General features: G+C 42.9%; 1 protein-coding gene across 1 annotated transcript in view; it reads right to left on the minus strand.

Moving 5' to 3' along the window:
* The window catches only part of EPHA4 (EPH receptor A4), a 107,065-nt gene that overhangs the window by 38,556 nt on the left and 42,995 nt on the right, over positions 1–25,514 (minus strand). The window contains 3 exon segments of the mRNA XM_050902890.1: positions 8,741–9,010; positions 9,013–9,078; positions 25,122–25,277. Of these exon segments, the coding sequence (XP_050758847.1) occupies positions 8,741–9,010; positions 9,013–9,078; positions 25,122–25,277 (492 nt within the window).

Below are 25,514 nucleotides of genomic sequence, written 5' to 3' on the forward strand. Positions count from 1 at the left end.
GCCCTGCCATAATAATAAAGCGCTCCCTGCACACCAGTTCACACGTGGGGCTAAATCTGAAGTGACATGTCTCAATGAAAGGAGCAGTATTCACTCGTGTGCTCAGCATTTTGATGTCCGTCAAAATCTGGCAAACATGATTATAGAGATCCAGCAGGCATGCCACAGCTCTATTTAGTCCTCACGGTTTAACGCAATGCTATGCAAAAAATAAATAAAAAATACCAGGCTGCCTTGGGATGGCATTCTGGGAGTATGATTTCATGCATATGGATGGACTCGACACACGTTTTGCAACTCCTCATACAAGGACAGAATATCTGAACCAAAGGGGGCTGCTTTACCCACCTTTACAGGGTCAGTTCAGCATCCCGCCCTCCAAACTATGAACCAGTGCAGAAACCTCAGGCTTCAGGGACTAGCGATGTTTATTTGTGCTACTCTGCATGGCATTTTAATTAGTAACTGTGCGGATTTAAAACCTTTGAATGGACACACAGGGGCAGTTGTGCAGCCTAGCTTTTGTGTTTCCACTCTCTCAAAAAAATCCTGTTTGAGGACATCAGCAGGGGGTTAATGGAAGCTTTGATAAAGTTCTCCGAAGCCTTTTATTGTTGCTCAACTACAGACCGGACTCTGCTGTCTCTCTGGCTGCTTTCCAATTAATTTAGTCAGCTGCAAAAACAACTAGAAAATTTAGAAGCCCACCTAAACATTTGGTAGCCACAAACATTCTTGGGCAAAATCTCCTTCCACATGAAAGTATCTCCTTGCCAGTTGTTTAAGGGAAGCGCTCAGACTGGACGCCAAGCTTCATGAATGTGAAATGTCAGTGCGCTGCCAGCGAAAGGAAACACACAGTTAAATAGTCCAGAGCAAATAAAAGCTGCAGGACCGTATCTTCATCTCTGTCAGTTTGGTAACTATTCATCTGTACCAACATCACTGAGACCAGAATTTGATCCGATTTGATGCCTCCTAAAAGTAAATTTATGTAATTTAAATATGGTCAACGCTACCCAGTCCTGAAATTAAACGCCTTTTTCCCCAGGAGGATATGTAACTAATCTCCATTTTCCATAGCAAACCATGAGATCTTTTTAAAAATGTGACCAAACTTTTATTTAAATGCTGCAATTACTTCTTGGCTCTATCTGACATGCAACTTGTCTAAGCTGTTCACTGAACCCTGAAGCTGGTTATTTACTAAGGATCTTTAGAAACCACTTTTTTTTTTTCCTTCCGACCAAGACTTGTATCCCCCACCTTGAATACAAATTCATGGAAATGGGTGGTGCAGACAGCTTTGCCAGCAAGCAGGCAGTTGTTATTTTAATTATTATTTCTTTGTGGAAAGCTCTAGTTACCTTAAAATAATAATTTAATCCCTCCCAACAATAGTTTTCCCAGTTTTGTTTTTAAGACAGGAGCACGTATGCTTATAACTACGCATTTATTATAGACCATCAGTTAAAACCTGTGCAAGAACACAAAGTTGTTAATAAGAAACTCCCACTTGCATCTGCCAGCTTGGAGAAGCTCCTTACTCAGACACATTAGATTACACACGTAATTAAACATGCAGTAGAAGAAATCTGAAGTGGTGAACACATGACATCTCTGAGGCTCTGAGAAATCTCGCACTCAACACTGAAATTTGCCCGTTCAAAAGTATTCCTAACTGTTTGCTTCCGTGCAATTCCCAAATTTCTTGTGCTAGGATCGCTTATCTTCTTTCTGGATCTCCCACCACGTTTATACTTGAAAGGTCTGTGGTTTCCCCAAATACACTATTTAGTTTGCTTCAGAAGTCCTCGCTGTAACTCCCTTCCACGTAAATCTGCAGACAGCAAAAACCAAAACACAACTCCCTTGGTGAAACAAAGCGAGGGAAGAACGAGGCAGGTCGTTGTCCTGCACAACCTGGCAGGTCACCTCACCAATTACGGCAGGTGAAACCCTACAACAGCTGGCAACTTGTCCCAACCCTTCTGCTTGAAAATGTGTGTACGGGGGGGACTGCTGCTTATGTCTAGCAGATAAATGTGAAGCCTTAGAAACCACACTGGTTTAGATTCAAACTGAGAAAGCTGCATACAATTAGCCTGGAATTCTGCAAGATGCTGCAACAAATCACTCAGAGTGTCACGCTCACGGATCACCCCTTTTTCAAGTCCCTGCTTACTAGTTTTGAATCTCTTTCCCTACTGAATTCACGCTTGACACAGCTCCATTTGAGGAACAAGGAGACTGCTAATCCATCATCTTTAGTACAAACACCTTTAAAGCAAAATAAAAACAGCCCTTTGCAACTCCCCTTTTCCATTACCCTGACATTTTGCAGGAAAAAGAATGCAGCAGCTAGAAGTATCACACACACATCCCATGCTCTGGATATCTGGCACGTATCCAGATGTTTGCCAAGAGATTATTTTAAATCAGGCTTGTGCGGAACTGGGTGGCCAGGGTGCTGTGACTGTTTATACACACCCAGCTACGTGCACGAGTTTCCTCCTGGGTTTGTGTGCCTGTAAAAGGACTCCTGGAACAGGCTATTTGTATCCTTTGGCTGCAGGGAACAAGTAACTGGAAAGGGTGGGACCATGCTGGTAGCAAGTACTTTGAAAAAAATAAAAATAAAAAATTGAATTGATTCCTGGATATCTGGTAAGGCTACTGCTGTGCCCAGCATCTGGAGTGCCACTCGCTCCTCTGTTTGGGCAGAGACACGAACTCGCTCACCTTCACAGCCTGCAGGTTGGGCCATCCAACTTGCTGCAAACCTCAACACTTCCCAACTGGTCCAAAACACTTGCCTACTAACAGCCTGTCCCAGCACCTTAATCCTGCCCTCCACAACGCCCTAAACCTCACCAGCACTACCCTGTCCTCCCACCACCCAAGGGAGCCAGGCGGGGAGCTGGACTGGAAAACCCACCAGCCGTGAAAGGGGAGCCGAGCTGCATGAGCCTCCCGATATCCTCAGCAGGCACTAGGAAAGGGTGATGTCAGAACAGAAAATTACTTATTTTGCCAGCTTACACTATTTTAGAGGATCTGTGAAACTGTGACACAACTGTACGATGAACCCTGTCTTCAAGTTCACAGAGCTCCTTCCCCAGCTATTTGGAGATGACGTCTTCCTTGAGGTTATACAGCCTTTCAACATTATGTTTCAACACAACAATAAACAGCTCATCACCAGGACTGCATTAAAAAAAAGGAAAATTTTTGCAAGAGCTGAGCATAAAACTATAGCAGTCTGAACAACTACAGATCTTGCTCCTTTTGAAAGCAAAGTTAACTTCTTTTACCACCTCTCTATCACTAAGATTCTCAATATGCACGTAAAAATCACCACATACAAAATCAAAAAATGTTACGTTCACTCTCAGTAAACAGAAATGATTTACTGTTATTTATACTGAAACCAGGACTATACTCAAAGAACATGATGGAGTTTAGAGAATCAGACGGATCGATCGATCTTCAGAGTATCTGTTAATTTTATTTTCCAGTAGTAGTTTAAGGGTATTCATGCAGTCATCTAAAGAAAGCTGTGTGACTGAAATCTACTTAACAATGTCTTTTGATGTTTCACTACAGAGCAATTCTTTATAGATAAGTTATAAATATCCAGGAAAGTAGCACATTACAAAGAAAATACTGAAAACCTTAGGTTTCCTGGCCTTGGCATGTGTTGCTTTTGATCTGCCTGAGCAACTATTACTTTGTCGATATGAGGAGTGCACACTGACCAAGGGCAATGTTTGTCCATGAATTTTTAGTGACTGCAAATTTAGCTCTGCACAGGCTAAACCACACTGGCAGAATGTAAGACCTTATATGCATTTTCTGTGCTGTTCTGTACAACACGTGAGGAATGCTAATCAGTATTTGAAAGGAAACGTGGGCTTTCAAAGAAGACCCACCAACATGCAAAATGGAAATATATATTCCCCTACCAAAAAGTCCAGTAGAACTTGTGAGTCATCTGGAAGCAAATAATTCCCACTTCTTTCCCCCTCTGCCATTTCTAACTTAAAACACAATCATCCTCAAAGGATCAGGATCTTTCAGATTTTTTTTTTTCCTTTTAGTAATGGAATTAAGAACATAAACAACAAACAAACCTAAACGCTAAATAAAACTGAGTAGCAGTTGACATTTTCCTTCTCTGCACTGAATGTCAATATTTTGGGTTCGTCACAGTTTGGTCACCACAACTGCAGCCTGTCCCAGAAGAATACTCAATTCACGCGGGTCTTCTCGGCAGTGCTCAAGTCCTGGCGGCACTGTGACCCATTTTAGTTCCTGCCTGGAAATGGATACTGAACAACCGCAGGGCTCTGAGTGACGGTGAGGGACCGGGGGAGCATACAAAAGAGGCAGGGAAGGACTGCAGCACAGCCAGCCACACTGCTCTGCCTCAGAGATGAAGCAGCTTTGAGACAGGCAAACAGACAGCTAGACAGGCAAGGTGTGGGAGATCGCAGAGACAAAGGAGCCAGGGAGAGGAGCGAGAACAGAAAGAGGAAAAAATGGGACAGAGAGCCTGAGATATTCATAAGAAAGATCAGTTCTTGATCCTGAGCACAGGCAGCTTGAAAACATCCAGTCTCATGCAATGGGAGAAAGAGTAAGTTTGTTTATTTATACACTATTTTCATCCTAATTGGCACATCCTGCCTCCATCTAGCTGTGCTGGTCCACTTACGGAAACACTGAGCCCAAGGTAACCTAACAAGGTAACGAATCACCAGGCAGTCTGTTTATTCAGAAATATCAACCGGTTTAACTCCAACAAGCAAAGGAGCAAGCAGGACACCCATCCCTCATAAAATGCAAACAAACAGAAGGGAGCAAAGCAAGCAGAATAATGAGTTTGGATTTTAAATCTCATTTAGAGCTTGTGTAGGCTCTACCTGCCCCCCCCCCCCCCACTGTCCTGCCTTATGAACGCATGTTGCATCCGTGCAAAACCTTGTGCTTGCGGTGCTGCCCCCTCAGACGTGCACACAGACCAACTTAGCAGTGAATGCGGCCGTCAGGTTGGAGACCTAAACAGCTCGGCTGTAATCTTCAATAAAAATATAAACTGTTCAGCACCTCTTCAAAAAACCAAAAGCTTCCTGCTTGCTGTGAACAAGGTCTCTTTATTGAGAGATTTACTTTTAATTTTGAACAGCTTTGCAGCATTATCCTTAGCAGAAAAAAAAAAAGAGCCTGGAGATTTTTGAGCTATTCAGTCAACTGCCTGGTAGAGTGTCTCATTGAAATTAGCTTCTCCTAGCAGCATCACATGAGAACTGCTGGTTTGTATCTCTTCCACAAGTCATTTCACATTTTTAAAAGACGGATGAAGTGCTGATTTCATTTGATCAAAACCAGAAAGCCACAAAAGTCACCACTACTGGTGGAGACCCTTAATATCAGCCTTTCCCAGTACTCATTGTGCTAAGGGCCCTGGCTCCAAATTTCAACAGCTCAGTGTTCCGTCCTTTGCTTTTTTACTTTCTTTTTAATCTTATATAGGAAGAGAGTGGTGGTTCCCATCTCAAAAAACTCAAAAAAATTATTATACTCAACATGTAGAATAGCGAGCTGAATTCACCATTCAAAATTCTTAAAACGTCACAACATTGAAGAATTTCACTAGGAGATAGAAATTTTTACTTGGTTCAAAGCCTGAAATTTAACTTCTCTCTTTAATAAAAAAAAAAGCTATAAAAACCAGGACCTTTTCAAAGGAAGCAGGAAAAATAGTTTTTCAAAAATGCTTTTTGATCCTACTTTGAATGGCAAAAGCTTATTTTCATTTAAACATTTTTCTACAGTATTGGAAACTGAAAAGAGTGTCTAAACAAAGGGGGAAAGTAAACTGCCTCATTTCATTATCTCCACGAGTAAAATGGCAAAAGCAAACAAAAAAACCACCTGCACCTTTTATGTCATTGCAACACATTTCTTCAATTTTGTGCTGAACATACCAGTAGCTGATTTCTCATTGCTCTCTGTCCGTCTCCAAATGCATACCTTCTATAGGGGCTGGCACCAATGCAAACAAACATACAAATATTTGGATTTCTGATTCTGACATCAAAAATCGCATTCTAAAATTTCTGTATATTTTCTTCAGATTATATGGTTGCACATTTGGAAGGTCAATTTGAGACTGGTGTTAAGAGGAAGGATTTCCTGCTCCCTTGCAAATTTACCATCCCTACTGAATTTAACTCAAAGATGCACCTCTTGCAAACAATTCCAGCAAATTCCCCAGAATACGACCCAAAAACACTGCTCATCTCTAAAGAACTAAAGAATCACATTAACAACATTTTTTTTTCTATCAAAAGTTGGAAAGCACAAGCATAGATAGCAAAACCAATAAAGTCGTTTACAGATTTGCAGTGTTGGTGGTTTCATTTTTATTAGCAAAACAGGGAAAGAGTGTTATTAAAGGAGGACCTTGGCTCTAATGTGAATTTAGAAATTGCTGCAAAGAAACCAAGGTAGCTTTACATTAGTGTAAGAAAGGTGCAAGATCAAAACCAAGCCTGTGGCAGTGCTCTATCATGACATGATTTCTTTATAATGAAACATAGTGAAAGAAAATGAGTGGCACAAGAATTTTAATGCACCCCAGACACACATTTGCAATTATTAAACAGATCAGTACTTGTAAAACCCAAGGGTCCAACTTTACAAACCTTTACTCAAGCAAGCAGTTTCACTGAAATCAATGGGATTATTTGCATATGTAAGGACTATTTATCTCAGCTGAGATCTGTAGGTTTAGGCCACACATTTCTATTTAGATTTTCTATGTAGCAGAATACACAAAGTCATCTGAAGAACGGGAGAACGAACGCCCGGCACCTTGGAGTTCATTTTCATTTGTACCCGTACAGTTTTCTCCAGCCCTCTGAAGCATTTTGATAGACTGGGCATGTTTCAAAATTGGAAATGTTGGCAAAAATACAAATTTCCTGATGTGAAGAACTGCTACTCATGGATAATAAACAAAATCAATTCTTATTTGCATATTCAATCAGATTTCGGTTTGCATATTAAAGCATAAGATGGTAGAATTTTCACACGGTAGATGGATCCCACTCACTTATTCATGCATATATGCATCCACTAATCCTTACACATGCCAAAATCAGTCAGAAATACTCGCTTTGCTAGGCATTCATAGCACAAAAACACTGTCCCTGCTGCGGTACTCAACCTTCTCTTTTCATATAGCGTATGACAGCATCCTCCCGCAGCTTTCTCCCAAGACTCTGTAATAGCCCTTATTCTCTATTTTCTCTATTAGTCTTCTCTTCACTAGGCAAAGCGATAGTTTGAATTTTTGCATCATAATTTAAAAGGGATGCTGTCAATTGTATGCGTAAAGAACAAAAAACACTGGACCAGATTTTCAAAGGAGCTTCAGCGTGGACTTGACAATTTTGCTTTAACTGTCACTGCCAAACTGAATGTCTCTCTCACTGTTAATACTGAAGTTTTCTGGACTACAGCTAAAATTTGTAGATTTGGACTATGCATACCTATTTTTCATGCGCATCTACTAGGAAACAGAATTCAAAATATTTATATAGTCCAGTACTATCAAAACATACAATATGAATATTGTCCCATACACCAGAAGTCTAACGATAAATGATAACCCTGTAAGCTACGCTCTAAGGTGCTGAATGCCTGCAACATCTGTGGGACTTGAAGGCAATCAGCGCTGTGAGCCATTAGATAACAGGTTTGACAGTCTTGTAGCCAGTCTGACAGTCTGGATATCTAATTTGCATACAGAAGAGTGCCATATTCAAATGTATATAATTTTGTGCATTACATTAAAAATTCAACTGGAACCCTGTACTTGAAACCCTAGCTAGCTGCAAACAAGAAATGTTTTCATGTAATTAAAGAAAAAAAATCATACAAATGATCATCAAAACTAAACTGCAATCTGCTGCAGCAGCCTTCACTAGGTCAAGCATAGGGGACTGAAAAAAGTAGGACTGCCTAGGGTATCTGAAATAATCAGGTATAAACAGAAATAGTGTTTCACTCTCCCAGATGAGTGAAATGCAAAAATCAGCCAGCATGAAGATGAAAGCTCATATAGGATTTCTAACATAATGCCAGCTCTGATCAATTGAAACGTTGTTAGCAGCGCGTTAAGGAGGTATTTATTTAACAATGGGACAGAATCTAATTGACTTTGCAGGAGAGGAGAGAGAGCAGGCAGGCAAGTGAGCACCAACTCATTCCACTTTTTGAATCTTAGGCAGCCCTTTTTGGAAGGGGGCAGAAGCACAATCCTGTGCTCCCCGAGTGCGTATTTTGCCCTCTGTAAACACCAAGGACATATTCATGTCCATGTGCTGGGTGTCCCCTACAAAGGGCCGAGCCGCTGGTGGCCCTGGCTCTGTCCCCTCGTGTGGCCCAGGGCAGCTGTGCTGTTCTGCTTCTGCAGAATGCCTCCCAGCGTCCTCACCGCGTGCTGCAGCACAGCTCTGCTCTCAGCTACAGGAGTCAAACCCTCCTCTGTTTTTCTAGCTCTAAGGAATTTAAACTATCCATATAAATAAGCAGAAAATAAGGGTTTGACCCAGTTACGCATCTTAGGGCTCCTTGCATTCATTTGCTAATGCTAAATGTAATGGAAATCACAGCTTTCCTAGAAAACAGGCAGAAGAGGGAGGAAGAGAACTTGTATTTAGGTTCCTACCTGCTTGGTTAGTTGTCACAGTGACTGACACAGCTTGGTCCTGACTGGGATTTTGCCTGGACACTCCATTCACCGCCCAGACTTCAAAGGTGTAGTTAGTGTGTGCCAGGAGGTCAGTAATGGAGACTTTGGTGGTTTTCAAGCCGTTCTGCTGGGGGCTGAAATGCACACCGCTGCCACAGGACCGGCAGCGGCTGAGGTCACCGGCACCGCACCTCTTGCACACCACATTGTAGGAGATGTCTTCCCGACCACCTTTGTTCTGGGGGGGCTCCACTCCAAGTTCACCGATGTCTCATTGACATTGGAAATCAGGTTCTGGGGAGCAGACGGAGGGCCTAGAAAAAAAAAGTCCGCACGTTTTTAGTAACTGGAAAAAACTTACATAGTATCTTCAGACTTAGGGTCCTGGGTGATACTGAGCATGTGCAACTGCCACTTAAGTCAAGGACAGCGGAGACCACACAGAACTCTGTGCTCTTAATGAAAGTGAAAAATCAACTGGTAAGTCAAACTCTGATCTCTTCATCTGATGAATTAACAGTATTCTCCAGTTCTAAATGAGCCTGAAAGCCCAGTATTGCAATTAAACAAGAGTGGGGTTTTTTTCACTTTCACTATTTATATTTGTTATGAAAACCTTAAAATTTATATATTTTGCATTCATTTTTCAATGATCTCCCGAGCAAAGCATCAAATGCACAAACTCCTGCTTCACTTGAGCCTTTTAAGGTCCCCCATTACCTACAGGCAGACTCTCATTGAAATTGTTGATCTCCCAATATTTTTTTCTTAAGAATAGAAGTGCAGTATTTTCTGGACAAGTTGATGTCCGGTTGCATTCAGTGAACACTGAAGCCCATCAAGCAGGATGCTGGACATAACACTTTGGGATGCAGGAAGGAGATTTGAGTAGAAAGCTGGACACAGAACTAGGGCTTTGAAGGAAGAAGAATAAAGGTAACAATAGGGGAGTGCTGGAGAACGTGAAAGAATTGGGGAGGAAAATACAGTGAGCAGCTGAAAGAAGAGTTGATAGAAGAAAACTGGTCAGGAACAAGAGACCATACAGAAAGCTTAGAAATAAGACTGAATCAGAGACACAAGGTCAACTCTTGCACCACAGGGACAGGAGACTTCAAGACTCATAAACATGCTGCCAAACAGTTCCCAGCTGGTTCCAGCATGGGGACTGCGGGATTTGGGGACAGAGCAGAAGGCAAGCTGGGGGGGACCTCCCTGGGCAGGAGAGGGGCAGAGCTGGGTGCAGGGAAGGGGTGAAAGGAGCAGAGCAGAGCCCGCAGGAGGCAGCTCCTCCCGGCACCTTCAGCAACCTGCTGGGACTGTAATGGTTGGTTCTGCCCAACCGGGCAAACTGCCTCCAGCAGTGCCCTGCCTCGCTCTGTAACCAACGCACAGGCAGAAATCTTATTTATATGCTTAAATCCCCACAGGCCCAAAACCAATAAGCACATTGAAAATGCAGAAGAGCTAATCCTGTGACTCTTAATCTAATTTCAATACAGTTGAGGTGAGACACACTTTTTGTATCCTTAAATTTAAAAAGGATGATTCAGAACAACCCCATGAAACAGATGGGTATTTTATACATCACAAAAAGCTTCACTGATCATCAAAAGGCAGCCTGTTCTAAGGTAGAGCACGAGGGCGCTCTGACTATGCACGCAATACTTTGGGACAGGCCATAAGGTAAATACTGTATCGAACAGAAATGAAACAGAGAGTGAGAATGAAGCTTGCAAAATTTAATGATCCAAACCGGAATACAGTAAAAATAGCAGTCCTTAGTAATTACTCCTAGTTAGAGCTTTAAATACAAATATTATTAGCAGAAAAATACTGGAAATAATTTTGTAGAAAGTCACAAATTCAATATTTATTCAAGACACAGGAGAGCTTGTGAAAGCTTCTTAAATTTTATCAAAATACATTTGATAGTTGGAATTCAAAAAAAGTTCAACCAGATCTCCTGGCAGAAAAGGAAGGGAAAGAGAAAGTTCTAGCAAGTTTCATTCCAGGTTTTCCATTCCTGTTACTTGTAAAATGTTATGAAATTGGAAAAAAATTCAGCCAGCACCAATAGTTTCATTAAGTGTATAAATAAATAAATCATAATCTCTCATATGCCAAAGGTACAAAAACAGCCATCAGACTAAGATGGGAACCGAATACATTATGGTGAAAATCTGCTGAAATTACAAAGTGACTCAAGTGTAGCAGCAAAGAGGTTAGGCCGTTAAGAGGTGACTACAGTGAAGATTAATTCTGGCTGCCTCGATTCATCAGATGCATCTAAAAGGAAGCCTGAGATCTGACCACTCTGCGGAGGACAAGGTTTTGAGGGCTGCATCACATCCTTGGGTCTGTGCTTGAAGCCACCAGGATATAACACAGGTTCAAGAAGAGACCAGACTTTTATTTTAGGAGACGCAGGTAGGTTAAAAAAGAGTCTTAAATTACATAGAGGTCTGTCCTGGTTTCGGCTGAGATACAGTTAATTTTCTTCCTAGTAGCTGGTACAGGGCTGGGTTTTGGATTTAGTGTGAGAATAATGTTGATAACACACTGATGTTTTAGTTGTTGCTAAGTAGCTTTTATCCTAAGTTAAGGATTTTCAGTTTGCCATGCTCTGCCAGCAAGGGGGTGTGCAAGAAGCTGGGAGGGAGCGGAGCCGGGGCTGCTGACCCAAACTAGCCAAAGGGCTATTCCATACGATGGAACGTCATGCCCAGTATATAAACTGGGGGGAGTTGGCCAGGAGGGGCAGATCGCTGCTCAGGCATCGGTCAGCGGGTGGTGAGCAACTGCACTGTCCATCACTTGTCTTTTCTTGGGTGTTATTTCTCTCTTTTTTTGTTATATTCCTTTTCATTACTATTATTATATTTTTATTATTATTAGTTAGTAGCATATTTTATTTTACTTTACTTATTAAACTGTTCTTAACCCATGAATTTTACTTTTTTTCACCCCACTGGGAGGGGGGAGCAGCTGGGTGGTGCTTAGTTGCTGGCTGGGGTTAAACCACCACAAGGTCAAATGTAGCTACTTATATTCAGTACCTAAAGGAAAGGCCTCTGCTGCAAGAGTAGCTGAGCAAGGATTGTTTCTCTGTGCTCACTTCAGAAATACAAAATTAATATATTCATTTCGAAAAGAGGGAAATCCCCCCTTCCTGCCAAACCTTTGAAACAGTCTCTGAGTTAATTGGGGCTGACAGGTAGAATTACTGCGAGGAGAAGAGAGAGCCCAGGCCAGCCCCTGCGACGGGGAACCCTCCCGCCTGCTGCACCACCGCGCTGCCATTCATGACTTTTATTTATACACTGGCAACATTTAGGACTCCTAAGAACAAAACCCTTTTACTCAAAAATCAGTTACCAAACACTGTAAGAGAAGTTTCCTGCTCCAAAAATGCTTAGAAACTAGCAGAGAAAGAAAAGGGAAAGAAACTGTTTTTAATCTCTGTTCATCACATGGAAACTGAGGTAGAGAGAGATGTGGTGAGACGACAAGGGCACACAAGACGTGCCTTGCACATCTGGGCATTGGTCACAACTCTCCCAAGTCTCAGCCCAGTGCCTCTGCCCCGTAACCACCTCTCCTTCCCCCAAAAGCGGGGTTTGCCAGCTCCCCTGGGCAGGAGAAAGCGGTCTCTGCTTAGCCTGCAAATACATGAGCCTCCTTTTCAAAAATACACTCTGAGTGCAATGAGGTGGAAGACACTCCTGAAATCATGAACTCGAGCAGCAGCGCAGGCACTGCTGAGTAGGAACTGATCTAAACCCCATCTACCCCAAAACTCCCCAAACTGCCTCACACCAGGGCTCTCTCTTCAGGACAAGGTGACAACGTTTGTCCCTCCGCACTGTCAAGGAGGCAGGAGAACAAACAAAAGCCTCTGGAGGAAACCAGCAGCCTCAATAGACTGCAGCCCCAGTCCACACTGTGCAGCGAAGGTCTGAGCTCGCCAGAGCGGCTGCCGGAGCCGGTGGGAGCTGAGGACGTCCATCCTCCCAGAGGCCGTTCAGTACCTGGCAGCAGCAAGCCCTGAACAGAAACTGCTCCTGTGGGAAGTGGCAAGAGCTTTACAGTGAGAAAAAGCAAAAGGCACTTTCTGACAGAGCACTCACTTACTGCAATCAAACAAGCGAGACCATCGACTCGGAGCACGGCCAGGAGAGCTGAGATAAGGTGGTGCCAGTGCAAACACCTCCCCTCCCTGAGTAACGCCTGGCTCTGCCAGGGCTGCCCTCATTTCAGGGGGATATTCATGAAGCAAAGTACTCCACGTGAGGAAGGTTCATACTGCCACAGTTATGGACTGAAAGAGGTGCCTTTTAGCTCAGATACAGCAGCCAGCTTGGGGTTAAACTGAGACTTACTCTCATGTCCATTAAGATATTTTCCAAGGCTCTAGGTCCAGTTTCACATGGGAAAATGTGCCAGAATGAATCAAGCTCCTCAGAAGCAAAAAGTCAGTAATTAGTATGTGGGACAGGGCATTGCAGTGTCTAAACAGAGACGCAATGAAGCGGAAAACCAGGGAAGCAGATGCTTGCAGGTCACAGAGATGAGTGCACCACCTCCAGCATGAAAAGGAAGATGCGGGGGAGTCTCCAAATGGTGGGCTGACATTACAGTGAGGGGAAAAGCAATTTCTTTTCTTTCTGGAGCATAGGCATCAATGGAGCTGTTGGCACTGGGAGTGGGGAATAGTTTCAGATTGATGGGCCTGGTTTCAGATGTTGAAACACAGGGCGTATCTGCTCCTTCAATGGTGATCAGGATTTGCTTTGTTTCTGACAACAGAGCCGCTACCGATAGACGAGATGAAAACACTTTCAGGGCCGTGGCAGGCTGGAAATGCCAGCGCTGTTTCAAGATGAACCCAGCCAGCAGGATCCCACAGGAACAGTGTCCTGCTGGCCAGACCACCACGTTCACATAAACCCTCTGTTCTCCTGCAGAAAAATCTAGCTACGGGGCAGATGAGAGGGGAGACAAGGAGCTGCGCCACTGAAACTGGTGCCAATGTCTGTGATTTTGTCCTGAACCCCATGATTTACAGCATTTTTCTTAAAACTCCTGCTGATGGAAGTATGCTATTGCATGAGCCCTTCAGCACTCTGGAAGCATGGAGCTAATAGTGCCACATAGCCCAGAAGAGCTTAAAAATGTGACAATCCCTACAGAAGAAAAAAAAAAATGTAGACATCTTTATTTTGTAAAACAACTAATTTTAAAGTTCATTTTATAATGTTAGGAAGCCAAGTGCTCTTGCTTTCCTCGCCCAAGACAACAGAACCTGACAGATGGATCTGCAGGGCCACTTGCACGTCTCCCGTCGGAGGACTGCAAAGAGGACACAGTTTGATCATGAGGCCTGAAAGCCATATCCCTCACGCAGCCCATTTACCAGCACCGTGAGCGGACAGAGGGGACTCCTCTGTGGGAACACAGGGAACGGAAGTTTTTAATTTTATTCCTTCCTGGGGCTCCATAAATCTTGCTTCACAATAAACCCATCAAAATCAACTGAGCCATGAAGCAAATGGAAAGGCCCTGGGTGGAGCAGTTCATTGTGTGTGTCAGGGCTGAGGGAAACACTGAAGAGTCTGTTTAGCAACAAATAATCTTTGTCAAGCTAATCTTGCTATCTTCCTCAACCCTCCTATTAGATTTACTTAAATGTATTGGGCAATGCAGATTGTTTGGCTTTCTCTTGCTGCAATAACCTACAGCCATTATATCTATCTGTCTCTTTCACCCACAGATAGACAGATCTGTCTGTCTTAAGGACAATGTTGTATCCTATGTCAAACGAATATTCAGGAAAACTAGAGCTTTGAAGGGGTTAATAGCATGAGCATTACTTGTACTAAAAGGACTGATGTATTTTAGCACTCTTACCGCAATCTCAGGCTGCATTTTAACTTTTCATCCATCAATATTTCTCTCCCCCCCTTCCTACAAAATACTCAATTCCCTCTCCAGTCAGAAGCCTCCCACACGCCACTGCTAATCTGATAAGATGCTTGATGAAAACCATGACAAGGGCACGTATCAACATTTGACAGGCTCCCTCCTACCTTCCAGACCACAGGACATCTCCGTGTGCTACGTTACCTGTGTGCCAGCTCTCTGTAGATTATAGGTCTCTGTGGGCATAGTTAAGGAGCCTCTGTGACTCATACCAGGGATCAAGTCTGGTCCGAGCACTGAAGTGACTCACATACAGCTTCCGCAGTGAAGACCCTGTAATGAACTCGCTATCCGGGACTGAACTAGCACCTGTGGGGTGCAGATGGCAAGGGGCCACGGCTGTGAAGCAAAGCAGGCTGCAGACTAACACTGGGCGTAGTAAGGACATTTCATCAAGTAAACTGTTTATTTGCAAGGAAAATAATATTTTGCATTTAAATCAGCTGCCCTACACACTGAGGGAGACCATCAGAGATTGTTGGCTCAAAGTTTGCCTGTTGTTCAGATACCATCCTGCTGAGGAAGTTATCCCAAAGCCCCTTTCTTCCTGCCACCAAAGGATAACAGTACAACTGTAGGAGATTCAACCTAGTGGAACTGGCAAAATCGTTCCGGCAAGGAAAAAGAAAGTCTATCCTGAACGCAATGAACAATTTCAAAGGCAAATAGCACAAAGACGATCAGCTGCAACTGAGTGAATATTCCTGCTGCAAGCCCTTCATGCATGCCAAAGGGAAGGTACAGACACCAGGACCTTCGGCATGCCCAAGGACGGGCTCTAACCAGGCTGCACCAGGACCGCAAGTTCAGCACCGCTGCCAAGCCACGAGTCCAAAGCAGAGCGCCTCTCCCTTGACAAACTCCGTATACTACAAACCCATGTCAAAGGGGCATGCTGTAGCTGGGCTCCCGGAGCTGGAGAGACTCCAGCGAGACAGGCAGACAGGCATGATTTGTCGGTCATGCAGATAGACTCCAACCAAGTCAGCCCACCCTTTCTCCCTACAGCTGTAAACCCGACTGATCTACGCAACGGAAAAATACCTCTGGAAACTAATCCTGGGATCTGAGGGTAGAACTCTAAGTGCACTGTGCTGGGGAACTGTATTTAAATGGTTATGACAAAGGTTTTAATATCCCTGGCTTTACATCTTCCTTTTTTATTACTGATCTGCCCAGCAAGGTGCTTCTTTAAAAGTCTCTGTGGGTGTATGCAGTCAATTCAATTACAGTTTTCTACAACTGGACCAGATAGACTTGTCTGACATAAAGAATACTGTCTTCACCAAACCAGTTAATTTAGTTCAGCAACAGTGTATGGTTAGGAGGCCTGGATTAAAGGACAGTGAAAGGAGAAGAGAAAGAAATGATTCCCAGCAAAACAGCTCCCAAGTGACTTTGTTGTCCCATAAAATGACAAGAAATAAGACGGACCTTGCAGCTTGGTTCTCTGCTGCCCCAGGTTGATAGGATGCCAGAATTTAGACAACTAGCAGCTCCAAATTTTGGGCAAACAGCTTTTGTTCACCAAAGCTACAGGCGAGTAAAAAAAAAATCTTCTTCCTTTTCTCAGCAGTCCCATGAACAAAGCACTGAATATAAAGTTCTGGGCTTCGGTTTGGCCAATTTTATCAGACTCAAGCAGCCATTATATACTATTTTCTTAGGCTGAAAAACCAAAACATCACAAAACAAACCAAAAAGCACCGCATCACAGGGTTCTGACACTTAATGCCTTTAAAGTGAATTTAGCACTTACGAGAAGCCCACTCTGATGGCACGCAAAACAAAGCTCTCTCTAGCCACGAACAGCCGCCTGCCCGCACTCCTCTGCCTTAGCGTGTCCCCTGGCAGAGGGCTCCTTACCAGGAGCTCCTTTTTTTTGTGCCAGCTTAGTCCTCAGCCATTAACAGTGGTAGTGGATTATTTTGGCAGCAACATTACCCATTAAGGACTGAACTGATATTATCAGTATTTGGACTGTAACCACATCTGTTTATTACTAACCTATGGTATGGTTAATATTTATTACCTTGAAAGATCTGTCTGTGGGAAGAGAAAAAAACGCAAGCTGAAACCCACACTCTCCACAGAAGTGCTAATGGAGATATTTCAAATATATACCCTCAAGAAGGCAAGCCTTCGTTATGAGCATCCTGTCAGTCACCAGATCAGCGCATTTAAAATGTACCTTCCTTTAAAAGAAAGATGCTTTCAAAAGATATGTATGTGACTAAGTAACAAGCAGGATGAAGCTTTTGAGCCCTGGAAGGAGAAAATGATTAAAAAAATAATTTACTCAGTCTGTGTGTGCATGTGTGTAAAAGCATATTTCTCTATCAGGTAACGGATGTCTCTGCAGCCAGGGCAATGGATAATTATTTTCAAGTGGGTTGTCACCCTGCATTCGGTCTGCGTTCACCTGACAGCGTGAAATCGGAAGGAAGCTTCATTGGCAATTCCCACCAGACATCAGAAAACCTCAAGCATGTAGAAAATACTTTAATCTTCTTTAACCATTCCAGCACTCTCCTTGAGGAAAATATCACCTCTCTTTTTTGAGGCAGAAAAAGTAGACCTTAGCTTGATAAGGATTAAAAAGTATTCTAACAAACAGTAAAAATAATACAATAACCTGCTGCAGTTCGAAGCTTTCTAACTTCACCCTCAAACTGAGAAAACCCTATAAACACACTGTTAAATGCAGCAAAGTGCCAACTACGGGTATTTGTTAAACAAAGTCAATCAGGCAGACCAGCAGGCTTCAATGGGCTTTGGACCGGGACTGACAAAAGGATCCTCTTTATGAGCCTGCTCCAGAGATGCTGACCCTCTTCATCTCCAGTGATTTCAAAGGGAACTCAGGGTATTCAGAAATCTTGAGCTAATTTGCTACATAATAAACAAGATTCATACAACAGGGAAGGTTGCTATGACTCACCGTTGTTTAAAAGGAGCCTAGTATGAACTGGCCTGTTTTGAATCGGCAACTTGGCCTTGGCTATACTACAGAGGAACAGTTAAGTCTTTGATAAGTTACTGGAGCAGCAGGCACCTGGGAGTAAGCATCCAACTGTCTAATAGCAAGAAAACCTAACTAGAAATGCATTATCAGAAGCGGTGAAAAGTTTAGCACGTTTTCTGCTATACAAGATCTGAAAGTCAGCTTTTGTGTACAACAGCAAGAATAAAGAGAACAAATAAAAAGGTGTAAAAAAGGAAAGATCCATACAATGAACAACTCCAAAGATCTTTGGAGCATTTCTACAGAGAGCAATGAAATGTTACTGGAAGTATATCAAGTACGTTTGAAAGGGCTAGCTCAGGCACTAAGAGTCAGTACGACTCTGCTAAGGCTTTTAGTCGTGTTGCCAGCCTCACCAATGTGACCATACTGCTACTCTCTCAACAAGGCCTCATGATGCCGTTATTGTACGGATAGCCTTTAACAATTCTAATCAATACTCTAACTTGATCATGATCCTAAAACTCATCTCCCCAAAGGCACGGCTGAGTGTGAAATAGAGAGTTTACTATTTTCAGAGTGGATGCAAAGAAAGTAATTACTAAATAATCAATGTCTTTAAACTCTTTTAAGTTCCCTGACTAAAATGTCTGGCAAAGTGGTGCCAGGCACAGCCTTTAAGAGAAAGCACTTTGGCCTTCTCTTTCCGTCTCATAAAGCTTCATTAAACCTGTACAACTGTGGAGCTGTCAATAATGTTTCAGCATGTGAGCTGTGAAGCCCTTCAGATAAGCCTTCGTTGTTCTTTAACCATCTGAAAGACAAGTTATAACGCAGAGTAAACACCTGGGCTGTGTAAGTTTAGGCTTAGAAATAAAGCCCACACTTTCCTGTGACAGTTGTATATGTTGCTGCCACTAATTGCTTCTTTCAGCAGTTGTGGACAGGTCTCCTGTTGGCTTTGGGCTAATTTACACAAGCACTGACAGTTCGGACAACTCTCGCTTCTTGTCTGGCTGGCTATTCCTGACCATTTATCATTATAGATTATGTGTTTTTACAACTGGTGAGACCAAAGTCAACAGTCTGCAAGATGCGGCAGCCACTTGAAATACCAGTCATCTGCTCTATTTCCAACCCCCTTCTCCTTTCTGTGCATGGTTAGCATTAGAACTGGGTTTTAATAAGGCAACTGATTTGGTAAACAATTCTTAATTTATTTACTCAGGCAAGACTCTTTTGACTTCAGTGGGAGTTCTGCCAAGCTAGGGATCTTGGACCAGCGCCAATGATAAAATGCCCATTTTACTGGCATGTACGATTTCCTACTTACTTGCCAAAAGAACCCTGGTTACCAGCTTCACAACAGGCTTTGTTCCTTTCACCTGCAGAACAATCCAATTGATATTTCCTCTTCTCTCCAGGCTAAGGGAGTTAAGTAAAGAGGTCCAGTTACCACTGGCAGAGGTGTGGGAAAACTGATGCTTGCAGGTGCCACCCCTGTGGGCTCTGGGTTTCTTTTCCAAAAACCGCCATTTAAGAACATTTTGCATTGCCATGTATGCTAAGACACGTTATCGCATCTACTCTAATACACTGTGCTGCAGACAATACCACCTATGTTCACTCAGTTTTTCGAGATAAAAAGAAGAATTCCACTGCGGACACCAGAAAGTTATCTGACAGTCTGACAGGAAAGAAATCCAACCAGAAAAATAAGTTGTTCTGTCATTGGCCCAACTGCTGAATTTCTTATTCTGTTAGCCCTCTAATCTACTTCAATGACTCTACAGAACTGGGTCCTGACTAACCAAATCAAAGCCCCCACTTAATTGAGTAAATGTCTCCGTTAATTTAAGGCTCTGGCCAGAAAATCAGAAGACAGCTAATAAACAGTTGCTGTGTTTAAAGGAGTGATGATTTTAAGTCTACTGATTATAAACACACATTGTCAAATTACTCCCGTCTCTTCTCTTCAAGCCATAATCACTCCCCTTCTTATTCAATGTTTTGTCAATTCCTTCAGCCCGTCACCACAGACGAGGGGAGACAGCCTTCTCCTTTGAGATTCCCATCACTCACAATCCCTTTCTCTTGGTCTGGCAGCAAGACAGCAATGGATGGTCTATTTTCCCAGCCCATGTAGAGAAGAAAAAATCATTCTCTCCATACTGCCTACCCACTGTTCCCTCTGCTCTTGCAACTGCCATACTGCACCTTAAAAGGCATTTTGACGTACTGTTTACATAATGAACAACCTTATATGAGGTTTTAAGAACAAAATAATTTACTTAAGGTACGCACATATATAACGACGTGGAAGAATTATTATGTCGCAAATTCAACTTCTGAAGATCAGAGGCTGTACTGGCATATACTTCATATTATAGAGAACGGGCTCTAACAGCAGAGGTTAGACTGAAGCAGTGCCAGAACAAGCGTGCAAACCCTGGAAAGGAAGCATGGCAAAGCCAGAGCAAAGCTACCTACAACATACTAGCCAGCATGACCATGTGTTGTACTCTACTTTCTTATTCTTCCAAAAGCTAGAACAGTGATAATCGGCGTCTGTCTGGAAATTTAGAAGAGGCACAAGTTAAGTTGAAGGAAAAAGAGCACATTTGTTTATTTAGAAGTCTAAGCAATCATAATAAACATATGCTCAAATAATCAGCTCCTGTGTAATTACTCATTTGCAAGCACAGTTATTAGGTAGGTAAATTCACTCTTTTTTGAAAATGCAGGTCAAATATTTATCTCTGAGACATATTAAATGCAACACAAGATTGCGCTAAGGGCGTATATTAGACTGCAACATTTACAAAATTGAAGTGTTTAGACCTTTCAGACCTTTCTTAAAGCCTTGACCTTGGAAACAAATAAGGACAGTGTTATTTTAATGTGCATTCAAATTTTAACAACACAGTCACACAGCTCTAGTGGAATCCACATTGAGTTTCCACTGTAGATTGCTCATCATTTCATTATGGTTCATTATGCTGATAACTGTCAGAAAGCATTAGAAGCAGGAGCCTTGAGTAATAGCACTGAAATGGTAATTTAAAAACAATATACTTTCTGGAGGAAATACAGCAGTGCACTAAATTCAATTAGAAGAGGCGAATGTAAAGACAAGTAAGTGATGTTTGCTGTTTGAAGTCAGGCTCTTCGATTTCCTGATAACCTAAACTGGAGAAAGCCCTTTTAAAGCAGGCACTTTTCTTTTGCATCTCACTAAATCTGCTCTCATTATCTCTAAGGTTCTCCGGTATAAACTGTCTTAAATGCAACCGTTTTAGAAATATTTCAGGCCACGCCAAAATATAAATCAATCAGTCACTGCTTGGGTGGCACAATGGACTAAATTATTCAGGGTCATTTACTGAGACAGATTTTAAGCTGGACAGTCTATGCTGGTAATCTCTCTTTTGTAAAGGGCTCCCAATTAAAAATCATTAATAATCTGAATCGAACAGACAATATAAACAACACAAAACCGTCCCATTCTCACTCATAATGTGAGCATTGTTTGTTAAGAAACAGTTAGAGAACCCGACTCATTAACAGTGGGGACGCAGGACCAACGCCCATTAACTTGGGTGGGAACTGCACCTGCCTGCACCAGGCTGCAATTCACAGAATATCTCCTTACGGAGAAGGAAATTCAGGGATGAGGACCATGATTGAGACTGATTGTTTTCCAGCCTCATGGATTTCTGTGTTGCTAAAGCAATTTATTCTCCATTAGATTGCTAACCTTATGAAAGACCCAGTCTCTCAGCAAGTACTGAAATATAATGAAGGTCTGAATAGCCGCCTTAACATTATTTTTGAGATGCTTCCAAAAGGGAAAGGCGTCCGTGTTTTCCACAGTTTCTGCTCAAGCGTATTACAGGTCAATCATACCATCTCCATGCCCAAGCACACAGCTGACAAGCCCACTGTGCTTCAGAGTTGAAAGTCTAAATTCCTCAGTTAGGTCAAAGCAGCAGAGCCAGGGCGGCTCTGCTCCTCAGTGGCGACAGACACATTGATGATTATCCCCATGAGGCAAGCTTGAGGGAAAAGATGCATCAGTAAACATATGTGTGGCAGGGTGTCTACGCCTGGCCTTCTGACACAGCCCGCTCCACCGTCTCCTACGCTCATGTCCCGCCACATTCTGCTCTTACTTGTACAAGCTTTAAACCAGACATAGCTACTCACTCTAGCAGAGCTAAAAGAGAGCAAAATACTAAAACCAGAGTTTGAGTTATTTGTTTACATTGGATACCTGGCTTACCGTAAGGTTAGGCACAGTTTTTACAACTCAGCAATGGATGGAGATGTCAGAGAGTGGTGTTACGGAATGAGAAAACTCTGGAGCACCTCTCCTGACCAGCGCACCAGGAAGTAGGTGTTGCTTTTATCACTTATCATGGGAATTGCAAGAAAGGAAAAGGAAGGGGAATTCTCCAATTCCCTTTCATCCACTAGCACAATCAGGCTAATGGAAAGCCATAACGGTCTTCCTCCCCCAACCTAGAAGGCGAAGATAAGTGACGAGGCCAGCCAGTTGATTACTAAAGGAAATCAATAGCCAAGGGTCAAAGCTTTACAAAAATACATCCTAAGAAGGCTGAAGTTCTCCATCTTAAAAAGTGGTTAGAAATAATAAAGAAAGGATCAATCCACAGTCCATTCCAGGTGTTCTCTCCAAATTACCCAATGTTACTTTTATTCACCTGGTCTAATAGTTCTCCAGGTGAACAGAAACCTGATTTTACAAGCCAGTGGAGCAGACTCTATCTTTTTGCTAGAAGAATGGATCTCAGATACTGTGTTTTATTTCTTCATTAGTGTGCCGTCACACTGAGCGATTACTAAATGCAGAGCTGAATGAGAATACCAGGGTTAAAGAGAGCATAATGAACAAAGAAGGTGCCTGATTATTATGGCTGTCAGCACAAGGGAATTGGGTTTGTCACCTGGTTTAACCAACTGGTAAGAACTGATTAGAGTCTGAACCCATCTGAAAGAACCTTTGATGTTTACGTTCCCTTCTGTCTCCACATCTTGTCAGGAAAGGCAGACAAACGGGGAGCTTCTTCCGGAGGGGCTTCCTTCAGCAGAGGCCCTCTAAGCGCTTTCTGTCACTTGCCTCAAGTGCGTGGGCAGAAGGCTACTCAGTGTGGGGAGCACGGCAAACGAACGGCCCCGCCAGGAGCCCCTTGCACCCCGTTCCTTGCGCAACGCAGAGGTGCACCACGCACGCAGGGCTGCATTTTGTGCCTGTGCAGGAGTCACCAACCTAGCAACGTTCAAACACTGCTAAGGCAGACCTCAAAGAGGGGATATTAGCAAGCACAGCAGTGAGCGAGGGAGCAAAGCTGCCCCACAAGCCAGCTCAGAAATAACCTCTATGTCTTCCTTCACCTTGGATCCAGAAAAAGAAGCCCTTAAACTACAGGAAAATTCAAAGCTATGAGATGGGACCTCCAGAGACAGGCCTGTTTTCCAAGGCCAGGTGTCCGTGGGATTGTGGCGTTGGCTTGCCTCTGCATGCCAAGTCCTCCTAGACTGCTGCAGAGATGAAGACTGAGGCTAGCACCATGGCTCTTGCTTTCTCTTCTTCCCTCTTCATATTTTCAGGGTAGAAGACCAAGATCAGGGACTTCAACTTTGACTGACCTCCAAAGACAGGAATGGGGAAGGGTGCCAGAAGTAGGCCCAAGACTTGACAAAAAAGGGCTAAGCTTGCAGGGGTACATTTTGCAATACAAGCAAACATACTTATCATTTGCTCACAATTCCCCCATCGGGAAGTGTTTTGCTCTCTCTTCATACTTCACTCGCTGCACATGCCTATTTAAATTCAACCAGTTGATTACTAATTTGATTTCAATTTGGTCAGGATATCACTCACTAGGACCAGGGCTTTATGAGAAACTTTTGCTGGTATAACGATATTTAGGGTGTACCTTCCGAACAACAGGTTTTTTTGTTGCAAAAAGACATTTTTCCTATCAAAATGGTCAGGCTTTATATCTCCTAGTGTAAATTATATTATAAAAAGCATGTTCCTACCCACTTCAGCAAGGTTTCACAATACAGTTAGGCCTCCATCCCCAGTCAACGTTTGGCAAGGGATATACGGACCTCTGCTTTCCTACTAAGCAAAAGCAGCTGCTCCTGGCTATGCCCAGACATGCTTAACCACCACCCAGCAAAACTCACAGCCGAAAAGGAGATCACTGAAGAAGAGCTGGAATCAATGGGGTGTGGGGAAGGGATGAGCGCTGGCTTAGTTATGGACACACTTTGTTTCTGCCTTGTAAGGGAGAAATTAAGATTTAAATAAATGTGAGTCATCTCTCCAAAATGAATTTGGAATATATTAAAATGTTACAAAAGAAATATCTCAGCCTTCCCTCACTCACAGACATACACACACTCTCTACATAAATATACAGCTGAACTCCAAAAATCTGGAAGCATTTCCAATAGCTTTCAGGGAAAGCCACACATGGATATCCCCTGGTAAAATACAGCCCTTTCACTCATTGTTTCAAACTGCTCTGCTCCTATAGAATTGAAAACCGAAGAACTAGATGATCACGATTTAACACCGGGGCATGCCTGGAATCCCAGGTCTTCAGCTGCATGAGCCGTTAACGAAGACAAGGAGTTGTTCCAGCAACCCCATGGGTGTGCTCAGTGCATTATGCCTCTTGTTCCCCCTGCTGAAGGCATTTTGGTGGAACTAAAGCAAATTCCATTTGCTGTGCATGATGTATTTATCTACAAAGGATAAAATAAACCCTACTTTGGGTGTTTGTTTCATTAAGGTTTAAGATTTATTATTACCACTCCTTTCAGAGAAACACTTTTATGTTCCTCAGGGTCACCAGCTACATTTTGAGCAAATTAGATATATAACGAGATTATAAATATTACCTATTTACCCTAGGTCATACAACTACGAGAAAAGCTTTCACAATTTCTACAAACACCAGTATTTAAAGAGATGAAAGGTGATGTGATCTACTGGACAGGTCCTCAGACTGGAACTTAGACCTGTATTTTATTTCCCACTCTGTTACTGAGGTATGTGAGTCACTCCTCTCTTGCAGCTTTGTCTCCTCCCAGTCTCCCGATTTATTTAGACTGTAAGCTCTCAAGGGACAGTGCAACCATGTCACTGTTAGGAATTCAGGGCTGAGAACTAACGCTTTCTCTCCCAGAAGTGTGAGCCAAAATGCAAACTGCATCTGCAAAGGGCTGCAAGAGCTACTGAACGCTGCTCTCAGAAGCAGGACACTTCTTAGAGACACAGATCTCTGGGCAATATTTCCTACATACACAGTGAAAGAAAGACAGGAGAAGAAATGGATGATAAAAGGGGAAGAGATTGTTCAAAGACCAACTTACGAGTGCAAGGCATGGAGGCAGCATCATTTTCAGCTCGGAAAAAGCCCCGATCGCAGGTGCAGGAGGTAGAGCCTTCCCAGATGGAGTAGCTGTGAGGCGGGCATTTGGCACAAGCAACATCTGTCGAGAGAGCCTTGTAGTATCCGATTTTGCAAGCTAGATGGAGGAACAGGAAGGGAGAGTGTTACTTGCCCAGGCTGTGATCATAAATTGCTAGCTTACTTATTCAAAATCAAGGCAGGAGACATTTCAAAGAGATCTAATGATGTCCTCTTAGCCCCAGGTGAAGAATTAACAATCATCACACTCTTAATGAGTAATCCTATGTCAGGGGATACTGATTTCTAATCCCAACAAGAGCCATTTCAAAAGCTGGCTTGGAAATGGTAAAAA

This window comes from Gymnogyps californianus, chromosome 10 (genome assembly GCF_018139145.2).
Source record: "Gymnogyps californianus isolate 813 chromosome 10, ASM1813914v2, whole genome shotgun sequence".
Classification (NCBI taxonomy): Eukaryota; Metazoa; Chordata; class Aves; order Accipitriformes; family Cathartidae; genus Gymnogyps; species Gymnogyps californianus.